The sequence below is a fragment of the Protomyctophum parallelum genome (genome assembly GCF_964188405.1).
Source record: "Protomyctophum parallelum genome assembly, chromosome: 3".
NCBI classification, from domain to species: Eukaryota; Metazoa; Chordata; class Actinopteri; order Myctophiformes; family Myctophidae; genus Protomyctophum; species Protomyctophum parallelum.
The window spans coordinates 43,241,715-43,256,632 of record NC_139698.1 but is presented as its reverse complement, the minus strand read 5'-3'; the positions used below and the strand labels follow the sequence as shown (position 1 = coordinate 43,256,632).

At 40.1% G+C, this 14,918-nt stretch overlaps 1 protein-coding gene across 1 annotated transcript in view; it reads right to left on the bottom strand.

Moving 5' to 3' along the window:
* bcan (brevican) overlaps positions 1-14,918 on the bottom strand; it is a gene marked incomplete at its 3' end in the record, with an annotated part of 32,861 nt that overhangs the window by 6,991 nt on the left and 10,952 nt on the right. Inside the window, exons 2-7 of the mRNA XM_083762164.1 lie at positions 7,545-7,627; positions 4,490-4,882; positions 2,367-2,541; positions 1,937-2,064; positions 1,460-1,753; positions 97-711 (exon numbers count right to left, since the gene is read on the bottom strand). Coding sequence (XP_083618290.1) covers positions 97-711; positions 1,460-1,753; positions 1,937-2,064; positions 2,367-2,541; positions 4,490-4,882; positions 7,545-7,620 — 1,681 coding nt within the window. The 5' untranslated portion in view covers positions 7,621-7,627. The remainder of the gene's footprint in view (positions 1-96; positions 712-1,459; positions 1,754-1,936; positions 2,065-2,366; positions 2,542-4,489; positions 4,883-7,544; positions 7,628-14,918) is intronic.

Here is a 14,918-nt window from a genome sequence, read left to right as displayed (position 1 = left end):
AACTACTCAATATAGCACTAGTAAGTGGATTAGAATTTCTATTCTCAATTCTTACTGTACATAATTGCAGTACATAATTGCAATTCATGTACTCACTGTATTCAGACGTAGGGATCAGTCCAGAGCTGGCATCGTGGTCTGGGCTTATATGATCCCCTGTGTCTTCAGTAGCAGTGACAGATGAATGCAGCAAGTCTGTGTCTTCATCTGGGCTAGGATCCACACTCGGCTCCCCTGAATGCTCCTCTGTTAGAAGGTGGTCTGGTGGTGTAGTGATATCAAGGTATGGGATCAAAGTGTCTGTGTGGGTGTCTAGTTCCTCTTCAGTAGCTGCTACTGGTGTCTCCTCCACGACAACAGTAATAGCCTCCTCTGGGCTTCCTGAAGCATCATAACTTTCAGTGGTATGCTCCAGATGGTCATCTACAGTGTGATCCTCTTCCCCACTTCCTTGTGGGGAGATGTCATACAGTTCAGTTGTGCCAGCTCCAGGTGTTGTATTAATATCGGCTGTTTCCATGTGAGACTCTGGTGGTTCACCACTCTCACCACTCTCTTCTCCGTCCTTCTCCTCCCAGGTGTCCTTGGTTGTCACCTGGCTGGGAATGACCTCCTGCAAAGGATTAGTCTGGGAAACAATGTTCTGGCCAATGTCCTCTGGTTCCGTGGCCATGAAATCCTTGGTGGATTCTGTGTACGGTCCACTATTGCCTGGAATAATCCATAAAGAAGAAGAAAGTTATTTGTCAGTATTCAAGGTCTGATGTCTGATCTCTTATATAGGCAGAAGTAATTCTGAAGGTCCGCTCTATAGAGGCCACTCAACATGTGATTACATGATATAATGGCTTTTTTGCAAGAAGTAGGCCCTTTGAAGCCAGTATGGAATATAAAAACACTTCATGGGAGTGAAATTGGTATTGGCTCTGTGTTGTTTGGAGACTCCTCATAATGTGGCATAGCAGAATGGTGTGAGAGACACAGACCCCAGTTCCCCCAGGTTCAATTCCAGGCCTGGCCAGCAAGGTGTCCTTGAGCAAGACACCTAACCCTTAACTGATCTGCGAAATGGAAGAGGCTGGTATCTGTGCATAATATGGATATATCACAGAACTAGAAAAGTGTGCAATGTAATTCAAATGTGGGGTAGGTAAGGTAGGCCCGTCTCACAAACTTTGGAAGGGAATCATAGCTTAATGGAATATGAAAATATTTAATTATTCATTGCACTACGATAATGTGTAATAATTTGTGTAGAAGTAGCAAACAGTGTATTTTGAAGAAAATGCTAAATGTAGTTAGGTGGAAATGGCCATGGCCTATATTGTGTCTTGAGTCTCTTGACTACATAAAAGTACCTGCTAATACTACCTAATTGTCAGAAGTTAGAACATTGTCAGTCAGCATAAGAAATTCAATTCAACTATTGCAGTTATAAACAGCAGTAATGTTCTCTTACTCCGGAAACAGTAGACGTCATGTAGAGAATGGGCTTCGGGGAAACCTGTCTGGTTGCTGTAGCGATAGACAGTTTTGACCCCAGGCTCACCCCCACCACAGCGCTCTCTTGGGGTGACGATAGGGTACCGCACACTTCCATCTGCCAACCACCCCGGACTGCAGTGGTTCAGGCCGTCATTCCAGGCAGCATACAGTTGACCTGTAGTAGCAAGCTCAGCCCCCTCAGACTGACAATAATCCTTTGCTTCCCATAGGGTGAAACGCTGGGGTACGGATCCATGGAACACTTCCCCTAATGAAAATGGGGATACTTTGCATTGCAATGATCTGAGGATTGAGTAATGCATGTACTAAATGATTATGCTAATTTGTTTGTTATTACAATTATTCCATTGATTTATTTAGTATTCTGGCTAATCTGACGTATAGTCAAAATCAGGGTGTGAGCAAAAGTTACATTTGTGATGTTCATTACCATCAATATTCTCTACATAACAGTACACATCGTACAGCTCATCGGGCTCCAACAACCCATAGTTCCTCACTCCTGGCAGTCCATCCATGTCTCCAAAGCAACCTTCTCTTGGCATTTGTATTGGATATCTATAGTGGAAATGATGATGCACACCATTAAAACACCAAGATGATACTCCATGTTATTCAGCTTATCACAAAATCCACTTACTGTATGAGTACTATGAGAACAAATTGACATGAACTCAGTGTGAGTGAATGACAATCCACCCACTTAACCATGCAATGGAATTACTTTATCTGTGTATTGTCATTACAATGTTGAACTAAAGACATTTCAAACTCGGTTATCAAGTGGCAGAGTGGCTCTCTCAGTCCTCCTTATCAGGCACATGAGGATGGTACTTTAGCCGCTCACTAGACAACCTTACCTCACTGAATGGTCTGAGAGCCACCCTGCATCACATTGCTCATATCCACTCTGGTATGCTGCCAGAAGCTGCTCTGGGGTCGCAATTTGAGCCCCAATATCCTCACAGGCCTTTTTAGCATGTTCAAAGGTGAAGGCATACCGACTCGAAGCATCGCGATAGTGGAACACCACCCCTGTTAACACAAACCCAGAACAGTATGCATTCTGGATGTATATGTGAATAATACAGTTATAAATGAAATTAATAGAACAAGCACATCAAAAAATGTTGATCAGCTGCAGGACTAAGAAATATAATTGAAACTGATTAAACAATCCAGCCAGTACACTACAATACAAACGCAGACCAGTTGCCAGCGTTTCTATTTATTTATTTATTATAAAGACGCAAAATTACGTCCTGGCACAGGGGATTATAGTGCTTCCTTGGCTTGGATTGGGTTAAGAAAGGGTGAACGCCTAAACGTACCAAGGTCAACTACTTTGAGAGCTAATTTGCAGTGTGCAGATTTTGTTTCCGTTTTCAATAATAAAACACACATGAAAAAAACACAAAATACACATGAATTAAAAGAGACAAATGTTTCCCATTCTATGCTGCCTTCGTCAGGGTAAAAAAATAATATAGGAAGCATGAACTGCAAATGAAGGGTTCATAATAAATAAATATAAAACAAAATACCTGTAAGTCAATAATAAAACATAATAAAATGTATTTTAGTTAACCATACCGCCTCCTGAATAATGCGGTATTCCTCTCCTTCAAATCAAGTTGCACATTAAAGCTTAATTCTGTATTTCTCTCTTGACCGAGAATTGTAACAGCGTCTGAATTACTTTACATCTGCTTTACAGCTGTTTATTTATTTTAGGGTTAGGGTGCTAGACTAGATATTGTATTAACATACTCTATCATACAGTTTGATTCATTAAAATAAGTTGTACAGGATTGTATCTTTAAGGAAATGTCTTTCTAACATTCAAATCCAGGATTATGCTACTCATTTGTCTGTCATAGAGTGTTTTCAAACCACAGCAAAACATTTTCTACATCTACACCTATTGAAATTCATCTCACAATTACAGTATACATCATAAAAATGCAGTGTAACACCCCCCCCCCCCCACCCCCGCAGTACAGTATACTGTATGATACTGTGGTTATACTGCAAGCAACAGATTTGTTTCTGATTTATTGGGTCACAAATGACTCTAGCCAGTGGATCTATAATCTATTACTTGGAAAAGGTATGGAACAAGACAACCCATTCATCATAGTGGAGTGTGTATTGCATGATAAAGACAGAAATGTCAGTGGTACAGCATTGACTGTCTTTTGCAGGACACTTGACCTTGAGTCATTCACGTACTTCCATGACCAACACGACGTCACTTTTCACTCGTAGGCCTACTATATGCGTTGACCAGCACAGCAGATCTTAATTTAGTTAGCAACAGTAGCTGGATTTATCTAAACTGCACTCTTACTGTTATTGTTTCATATTCTGTTTTGACCTTGTATTTTGTCTTACGTTATGTGGTATCTTGTTTTTATTGTTAAATGTCAACTCAGGAAGGATGAAACGTTGCATTGTTGTTTACTCTATATTTACACTGAATTCTGTACTGTAGACTTTTTTCTTTTTTTTCTTTTACTGTATTTGAATACCCTGGTCATTAATATTATACTGTCTGTAAATTAAGTGTGAGCCTGGATTGTGGAAAGGGAACACTACTTTATCATGGAGAGTGTAGCATAAGATGTCATAAAAATGTCTAGGCCTGGGCTATACAGTAACAGTACCACAATATGCAATGTTATCTTTGTCATCACAATTGTGTGACAAAAGTATTGCATTACAACTGGAGATTGTTTGTAATTGTAAATGATTATCAATTGGTTACCTATAAAGACCCATTTTTCTCTAACTTGAGTATTCATAACAGCTCTGGAATAGGACAAGTTCATTGAAAACTTTGAATGAAAGGCAAAGTAGGAAATTAGCAATACCACCAGCCCAACAGTGGTTTAGGAATCAACTAAAATCTTCTTCAAGTGAATGGGAAAATGCTAACTACTGTAACTAAAAGTTTGCTTCTAACCTTCCCCCATAATCTCACCTTTGACCTTGACCTGTACCACATCATCAGCATCCTCTAGGCCCTGCTGCACCTCGCAGCGATAGAAGCCTGTGTCGTTGTACATTAAACGGTCCAGTTGCAGAGTGAGATCGGCGGGGGAGTAGGCATAATTGAGCAGGAAGGCACGGTCTTTGTAGACCTCGTTGACTTTCACCCTGTCACCGCGGGCAACCAGAATCTCCATCTCACGACCCTGGGTCAGGACACTCCATTTGACCCGTGGGAGTGTTAGGACGGCATGCCGGCCGCTTGTGGAGGGAGATGGCGGTGGGTGGGACAGAGAGACCAGGCAGGGTAATGTCAGTGAGTCCCCCAACACAGCTAACACGGGCCGGGTGGTGGGGATCGTCACATGGAGAAGTTTTGAATCATCTGGGGAGTTGAGAGTGACAGGGTTAAATATTGTTACGGTTTCCCAAAATTAGTTTTATCGGCTAGTTTGGGTAGTTTTGCTACTTTCGCGCGACACTGTATATATATGTTTTTTAAATATGAAAATGAAATATGGATATGAATAATCCTGCGTCGATGACAATGACAGGAGTTAAGTAGGAATACCCATTAAACAAAGGGCCAAAGGGCAACATGGGTCTTTAGTCACAGCCGAAAAAAGTGAAGCTAGACATTCACATCGATTACTTTGAAATGTAAAAACAAACTAGGTTTTAATGGCGTTTGTGAATGTGTTGAGATAAACATGTTTCATATACAGCAATTACATTTTAAATTACATCCAGAGAAATGATATTCTTGCACTTTCTGAAATTCTTACAAGGGAAAAAGATGGATACTTTGAATAGTATCAAAGTATGAGCTACAGCCAAAATCTATGCTTTATTTTAAAGAAAGCAAGTAACTCAAGTAAGTCAAGTAACTTACGTAACTTACTTAATGAAAGCATAATGATGATATGATATTATTTTGAGGTATTATATAATAATAATAACTAGAACTGCACTCTGTCGAGTGCATACTTGCTTGTTGCACACTAGTAGGCCATGAATGGCCAACTAGTGCGCAAGCAGAGCGCGCAAGTACTTTCGACCGCTATAAACTGTCAAATCTCAGTATCTCTGTGAAGGAACGTTTGAAATTTCTAATTATTAGGTGTAACTATTTGCTACCTACCTACTTTATGCATGTAAAAAACTAGTATTATTAAGTATGGTTCAAGTTTCTATCTATAAAAGAAATACAGTTTTATCGATTTAGAAATATTCTGGATCCCTTTTTAGTTTCTCAAAGAAAAATAAATCATTGATATGTGAAAATATGTTATCACGTATACAGTATAATTATTTTATTATTGTAAATTGTCAATTGTTTTAAATGTATTTCATCTTGGACTATAGTGATATTAATACTAAATCATGATCAGAGTAATACGTGTCTCTAACTTCAATTTCTGTAATAATACTTTCACATTTGTTAAAATATACATGATCTAAAATACTTCCGTAATCTGTAGTTGGATTTGTGGTCTTTATACTTCTACCTTTCTCACTATATTGGTCTTCATTGAAATCTCCTATTATCATAATTGCAGAAGTCGAAGATGATAGATACTTTACCATGTTTTCGAGAAATGTGTTTAATTTCGAATGGTCTGTTTTAGGTGATCTGTATATGTACGTCATTACGTCACCATCGAAAACCAATTACACTCTGGCATTGGGTCCTTTAATCCACATATTTCTTACGTCATCATTGAGAGCTAGTTATACATATACTATATATATGTATATGTAATTTGTAAGTTGATTAGCAGTATACTGTGGTTACTTTGCGCCACTTTCCGTCCCAGCAAACCTGCCACTTTTGATGCGTATGCACCATCCCAGCAAATTGTGCCTGATACGGCAGTGGTGCCAGATTACATACATGTATACACAGGAGCATTACCTTTAATCCTCCCAAAACTAAAACATATCGGCATTACGACACCATCGAAAACCAATTACACTCTGGCATTGGGTCCTTTAATCCACATATTTCTTACGTCATTATTGAGAGCTAGTTATACATATACTATGCATATGTATATGTAATTTGTAAGTTGATTAGTGGTATACTGTGGTTACTTTGCGCCACTTTCCGTCCCAGCCAACCCGCCACTTTTGATGCGTATGCACCGTCCCAGCAAATTGTGCCTGATACAGCAGTGGTGCCAGATTACATACATGTATACACAGGAGCATTACCTTTAATCCTCCCAACACTAAAACATATCGTCATTACGTCACCATCGAAAACCAATTACACTCTGGCATTGGGTCCTTTAATCCACATATTTCTTACGTCATCATTGAGAGCTAGTTATACATATACACACACCATGTAATCTGGTCCCAGCAAATCAGGCACAATTTGCTGGGACGGTGCATACGCATCAAAAGTGGCGGGTTGGCTGGGACGGTGCATACGAGCCGGGCGAAACTATTACGCGAAACTATTACGCTTGCGCAAGTAATAATAATAATCATCATCATTATCATCATCATCATCATAATTAACCCCACGTCACACCAGGTTTTCCATACAGAGGAAACTTAAGCCTGGTTTTCATCCCAACTAACCAGTCACTATTCTAGAATTCTATAAATTGGTTTACGGTTGCTGATTATCAGTTGGTGCCGCATTGTTTTTGTTCCCCCACATGAATGACAAATACAATCTAATAATCTAATCTCACCAGTAATGCAATGAGTTGGAATAAATACCAAACGATTGTTATACCAACTGAAACAAAACTATTATAGCAAACTAAACTAATTATGATGACACCTCTGCAAAATATGAGACACTATGTTGGTCCTCTTGGGTGCATCAGTTAACCTTGATTTCCTCCAGTAAAAGTCACACCCATGAAAAGGGCTTCCAGAGTGTGTGCGTCAGCAAAAACAACGGGTGATAGGAAATTATTAAATTGCACCCTGCTACCCTTATAAGTCAGAGGTCACGTATGATTGATTTAATAGATTACTTGATGCAGGCGTCGGTGGCAGCGAGGAGGGAAGGAGAACAAGGTGTGTACCTGACTCTTGGTTGGCGGTAGAGGAGGACGGTAGGACGAGGAGACAGATGGCACACAGCAGCAGAGAGAGGAGCATGTCCAATCTGTGTTGAAAAGAGAGGGAGGGAGGAGTTAATTAAGAGACAACGCTCTAAATGCATCGTCGCATTGTGCTGTTGAGAAATGTAGCTATTTTCAACTTTTCACCTACGTATAATGACATATCCAATTTGGGGATGGATTATCTTATTTTTATTTTATAATCGATTAAACCGATTCGCTTTTTTAGCTGTTACACCACAAAACGGACAAAGAAAAACCTCCAGAGTGCCCCAATAGTAGCACGGATGTTTGGAGCTACGGGTATGATTAAAAACAAAACATATTGATTGATGCTTAAAGCCATTTATCAAACTGGGAGTTTATTGCTGGATAGTGGCAAGGACTGACTTTCATCACACACCCAAAGTCAAAAACCATTGGTACTGCTGTTTTGGCTGGATCACAAAGTGATGAATCTATCCATCGCTGGTAATGTCAATGCTCAGACAATGAAGATATGCATGCCTCACAGCATACAGGATATCCTTCTTTCACATTGATTTATATATTTTCAGGATTATTGAAGTGCTGTTGCAGAATTTAGCTTTGCTTATAGTGATTAATCACTTTGCAGGACAGGGTTGAGGTCAATTGAGTCTTCAGTTTAATCAATTCATAATTCAAAATGAAAATGAAATTAAATAATTTATGGTAGTCTATACCCACACATTAAACCAATTAACAGTAATCATGTGTCTGTGTATTATATAACATAATGTGCTATATGCTTCTAGGGCTCTATCAAACTATTATGTGCAGAATTCCTGGTTTATCAGAGAAAATATCTTAAACATTTATTTTTTAGATTTATTTTGCCTATTATAATGACATACCCAAAAAATGGATGGCTTGGACACCAAGTTAAGTGGCTAAACACTCATAAAGACAATATACTATTATGAAAGTTGTTTTTCCAAAATAAAAGACACAGCGTGTGTGTGTATGTGTGTGTGTGTGTGTGTGTGTGTGTGTGTGTGTGTGTGTGTGTGTGTGTGCGTGCGTGCGTGCGTGCGTGCGCGTGCGTGCGTGCGTGCGTGCGTGCGTGCGTGTGTGTGTGTGTGTGTGTGTGTGTGTGTGTGTGTGCGCACGTGCGTGCGTGTGTGTGTGTGTGTGTGTGTGTCTGTCAGAGAGAATGAGAGTTTTCAGAACAGTTTTCCAGCTGGCATTAGCAAGGCATTGAGAGCAGGCAGAGAGTGATTTGAATTTCGATTTCACCAAAACACTTTGAGGGTAATGAAAGACTCCTTTGAACTTGTTAAAATTGATAAAACTGTTATTTGACAATTCCAAACATCCCTTACTCCCCCCCCCATCAGTATTGGCACCACCATCATTATCCAAAATAATTAAATTCATCAAATACACCCATCTATGGGCTCTGGACAGGGCCCCTTGCATCATTCCAAGTAGGCCAGTGCCCAACGGGCACCGCTCTAGAATTTTTTACAAAGACTTTGTCAATTAAGTTGTCGTTACAAAATGACACACTTATCTCACATCTCAGTGATCTCACTGATCTCATCATTTACTTCCAGTCTCCCAGTGTCACTAAAACCTGTGTCTCAAAGCAAGAAACTGGAAAACAAACAGGTACAGTCAATAAAGGCCTCCAGTGGGGAGGCTGAATTGCACAGTAATACATAAAGAGGAAAGCAGATCCTTAAACTTTAGTTTCAGTATGGCAGTCCTGTTAGTTAAAGAAATCATGCTAAAAAGAATTGAGGTCTTGGTTACAAAACCCAAATGTTACTTTGTCTTGTAGATCAGTCAGGTTATCATTCAGTCAAAGTCTACTCCAGACTCTTTAATCTGTTCATACAAGCTGTTTTACAAGTAATATGCTTTGGGATTTTACCATTCTCTGTGTCTTCTTGATCGTTGCCCCTTGTTAGAGCAACATTTAATTGGAAAGTCACAAAGTTAGGGCAATGAGAATTTTCCTTCCTTCCTGGGGTTATGGTTTCAGCAAAACAACTTTTCTAATCAAAGAGGCATTAATAAATAATTACTCTGGTTTCTCATGTAATCTGTAAACAGAGCCAAATTTGGCTCAATTCTGAAATTGAGTTGTCCAAAATGTAAAAATGTCACCATGTTCCACTGTGTGCAAGCAGTGGTCATTAGATATGACCAATTTAATGTATCAGTTCAACCCTTGACAGAGGCATCTCTTGCATAGTGATCTTGAAGTCTGGATCATTGCTATTAGACAAAACGGCAAACAGACAAGTTATTGAGACTCAGAGAGTGAATTATCCAGAACTATCACTATAATTCCAAATCAAAGGCTGTTTTATAGTGTTATTATTCATAGGCTGTTAACTGTCAAGTGTCCAGTAACATTTTCATAACTAAAAGGCTAAATGGATGGGCTTAATTCCTGAACAACTTTCCAAAAATCGAAACTAGTTTAATAATTTCTAAATGGCAATATGAGCCATGTCCTAAATTCTATCTTTTTCTTGTTCTTACTTTCTCTATCCCTCTCTCACAAACAGACAAACCCTGTTGCCAGCCGGGCTAGCCGTATGGCCTCCTGCCATGACCACATTTCCATATGCCAAGGAGAGAGAGAGAGATACAGTGGATTTCCTCTGGGGACAAAGAGGAGGCAGAGGATAGATCCCAGGCAACCTCAGAAGTGCTTAGACAGGCATCACAAGTGGACAGAATACACAATGACTTCACCTTGAGAAAAGAAAGGATCCAAAGGAGATTTTAATCGCTTGCTCGCCAGGAAAGGTCACTTGAGGCTTGAGAGAACTACAACAGTGGTGATGGTGATGGAGTGAAAAAATGGTAATGATTTCAATTTCAATATTTTCAGAAATAAAAGAGGCAAATAGAAAAGTATAAGAAGCAGAAGCAGTATAAGAAGCATAAAAGTATAAGAATCAGATCTACAACCTCACAACGCGCCACATATTGTGAGCTTGTATATGGGCTATTTTCACTATTTTCACCAAATAGTTTTGGGGGTCCCCATATGATTAGCTTATTGTGCAACATTGTTTTCTCACTCAACAGTAAACAAACCAATATACAGTATACAGGGTATCTGCACATTTCTAATGTAATGACTTTTAAGACATTTTTAATACAGTCAAAGAAGAACATGGCAAAATTTTTGAAAATGATCTACAAAGCTCACAACGCCTCGCACCGCGATGTTTTCACAAATATATCTGTGGAATCGAGTCAAACTAATGTATTGCCTCAACTAACCAGGCATACCCTAACCCTAACCGCACGCAGAAGCCACGGGTGAGTCGTAACCGGTCACATATGTGGGACTATTGGTACATTGGACTAATGTATGACACCCCTTGTGAGGGTGGTTATTTTGGGGGGTCCCCAGTTCAAATGTGATTATTTTGAGCGGTCGTGGCCTGAAAAGGTTGAGAACCTTATCTAGATAAGTGATTCTCAACTTTTTTAATTTCAAGGACACTGAGTTTCACTGAGTATGTTTTGCACTCGGTCCGTCCATCCGTCCGTAGTGTGTCCGTCGGTCCGTTACCAGCTAATCTCCGGCACCGTTAACCCGGTCGATGACAAACTTTGCACCCACTCCCTGGATGCCAACGATGAACCTCTGCCCCAAATTCTCCACAACGGCCTGTTATAGCACCACCATGAGGCAGCTTTTCACCTTTTTTACCTATAACTGCACCGATCTGCATGAAATGTTGCATGCACAGTCCCTAGAGGCCAAGGACAAACCTTTGACCTGCATTCTTCACATCTGCCTTTTATAGCGCCACCGGCTTTTGTAAAACACATTTTACTTTGTTACATTTGTTACTCCTCCAGATTCTGTCCAAAGATCCCGCAAATCATTACACAGTATCTCTATAGTCATGTGCTCAAGATGGATCTGTCCGATATTTCATATTCCATCGTAATTGGCTAACATTGGCATTCAAGGTTTTCAGGTTTGGAACAAAAGCCTCAAATCATGAATGCAGCGTGCAATTTATGTGAAATCTTTCACATACTTTCCTACTAGGCTGAGGAATGTATCCCATCCTTTGGCCTGTTAAAGCGCTACCAACAGGTGGATTTTTGCAAGACAGATTTTGGAACAAAATACCTCAAATCGTCCAATCGTCCAAAATAAATGGCATCCTTTTCACATTGGCCTATTATAGCACCACCAGGAGGCCACACCCTGACCTGTCCTGGCGGAGACCTGTGCCCTGAGGCCAAGGGGCACTTTTTCTAGTTATTTCTGGGATACTAATATGCACAGTAAAACAAATGTGTTAATTTAACTCTGAGGATGTAAGAGTCCATTTGTTCATTCTTGGAGTTACAGACCCATAAGGGTCCATTTGGTTCCTACCTTTCAATAATTTAGCTGGGGAACCCCTGGATCCTCCTCAAGGACCCCTGGGGGTCCCTGGACCACACTTTGTGAACCAGTGATTTCTAAATGATGAATTACGTCAGTAAAGCTTGGTGTGCTTATTACAGACATATCACCTGTGCAATGATGAACACCCAGATACTGCTTCGTCTGATATTTAAATGATTGATGATTGATGATTGACTTTCTCTTTGAGGTCATGATTATGGGATGCAAAAGATCTTTGTTGAGCCTCATTGGATGAACCAATTTTTGCATTGTCAGAGTTAAATTAATATCCTGGATTTTGAAATGAGTATACGGTCCCTGTGCTGTATTCCCTTCCTTTATCATAGCGAGGAACGACCACCACAGTTCCCAAGTTCTCAGAAGTTGCTCCATCACGCTGGCCCACCAATACTGCATCGTTTCACCTCGAATGACTTGGTCTGCCCATCTCCAGGGGCAACCAGAACCCCCCCTGACGGACGCAAGCTGACAGGAAGCAAGGGGCTGCATGGGGAGGGCTGGAAGTGAGTGAGAATTCTGAAAGAATGGTGCGACTGAAAAAAGGAATGAAATAAAGAGAGAGAGGCAGTGAGAGAGAGGAGAGAGAAAATGATGGAAAGCATACACAGTAAAATCCTCAGCATTTACAGTATGTATCCATTTGTTCACTGTCAGAGTTAGATTAACAACACTGTCGGTTTTACTGTGTACACTGTACAGAGTGAACAGTGAGAAATGGTCTGTCACTGGGAATGATTTAAGATTAGAAGGATCATCATCAGTCACTCTCAGGCAGTAGTCGTGACCTATTAGGTGTCAGCAGCCACCCAAGCAGAGCCACTGTGGAAGGAAAGAACTTTAAAAGAAGTGACAAAACTCATCCCTAAACCAAGAGATTCTAGCTGCTAGCCACACATACACACTAGTACTGTGTACGTGTCGTGTTGTACACGTCTGGGTGTGGGTGTCTGACAGAGTGTGTGTAGGTGAGTTGTTGTGTGTTGAAGGAGCTCTAGTCTGTATGCTACAAGCTGATTAAGCAGAAATGCTGTGAGCTTAAAGGGATTATACTTGGCAAGAAACAATAGCAAATCCTACACTGGTACACACAATACTTGTTCAAACCTCAGTATTAGTGAGAGTCACATTTTGGAGGAGCGTACTGTAAACTTAGCGGTGCTGGTGGTACAGTACCTACATAGAGCGACAAAGTTGTGCAAATAACAATTTCAATATTTAAAGAGGAAACAAAGCTTAAGCAACAGCCTATAAAAAGTAACCCCAAGTAAACTCAAGTTTGAATAATCCTTTTCAAATGGCAGATTTTATGTGTTGCCAGTTGCCACTGATTGAATTCTGATCATTAACAGTAATCATCATGTAATCTTGTTTACTAAGTTAAGACACACATGGGAATTACGATATGCATATGCATACACTACACAGGGTGGCAGTGGATCAGGAGGTAGAGTGGCCGCTTGGAAAAGTTCAATCCTGGGTCGCCCCAGCAAATTTCTCCCGACAGGTTTGTGCCTTGCATGGTTTCCTCCACTGTCAGTGTGTGAATGTGTATGAATGTAATGCACATTGTAAAGTGCCATGGATAAAGGCACTTTACATGCTTTATATATGTAAAACATGCACCATTTACTACACTGTTATCATCCGAATGTCTTAAACGGCTTATGTATTGATGTTAATGGGAATGAAACACCGTACTGTCCTACAGAATGCTAGGACAAAGTGAAGTACACATTGTTTTCCCTTAATATAGTGGATTTCTGCTTTCTAACTGACCAGGTTCACACTAAGGCCATTTTCCTCTTACATCATGCCATGACAGGGTGGCATTATTGTATGATATATGAGCAACATGGCTGCCGTGTATATGGTCAACACAGATGGCAACAGCTAAACTGAGAGCTTACCACAGGACAAAACAATTGGATGATGCTTTTGTTCAAAGCACCCGAACAGTCCTTTGCGGTCATTACTGCGAAAGGAGATGTCAAATCAATATATCAACTTCTCAAAGCATCTTTGTAATTGTCAATTGTTTAATTATTTTTGCAAAATTGTTTGTGTTTTAATACACCTTTTTCTACACAGTTGCCCACATCAACACCTGTGCCCAGTCCAACTGTCCAACCACCTCTTTTATTGGTTACAGCCCTGACCTATAGGCGGAGTTAGGTGCCTCAATTAAGGCATGTGAGAAAAGATTGTCCTAAATGATGCATCCAGTCACTGCATGGGTATTGGAACTTGGAAGTAGTGAATTCTGGTTTGCAGCTTAATTCATTTCTGGGACAAAATACTGAGTCATACAACTGAAAAATAACAAAAACAAACAATCACTTGCATTATTAAATAGAATTCTCCACACATAGCCTAGTCTGCAGCCTACACATGCCAAAAACTTGCATTAAGGGTGCAATCCGGTTATGATCAGTTTTAAGATTTGCAATGTTAACAGGAGGTCAATTAAGTTCCTCAACCACGCCATATAACAATGAATGACGATCAACTGTATCATTCTGTTTCAGTTCACAATGTGCACTGTAGGCTACACATAAACATATTCCATATGACGAGTGGGGCTATAGCAGACTTCACAGATATGCGCTAGAAAATCAGTTTGGAGTGAAACAGTTACCACTGCAGCAGCAGGTGCATGACCCCGTGTGCCAATCTGGTTATTCAGTAGCCTACAGAAAGCCATCAATCTAATCTTACCTAAATGGTATAGGCTAATGATAAACAAACAAGTAAAAAACGTTCAAACTTTGTCTAAGCTTTTTTTAAACGACCCTGCATGGTGCAGCTATAACCTTTTGCTCGGAGGGGCATGTCCTGATGGAAAAGGCAATAACCAAAAGCCAATGAATAGGCATATAAATATATACGTTTATTCCATTTGATTAATAGCGGTATGT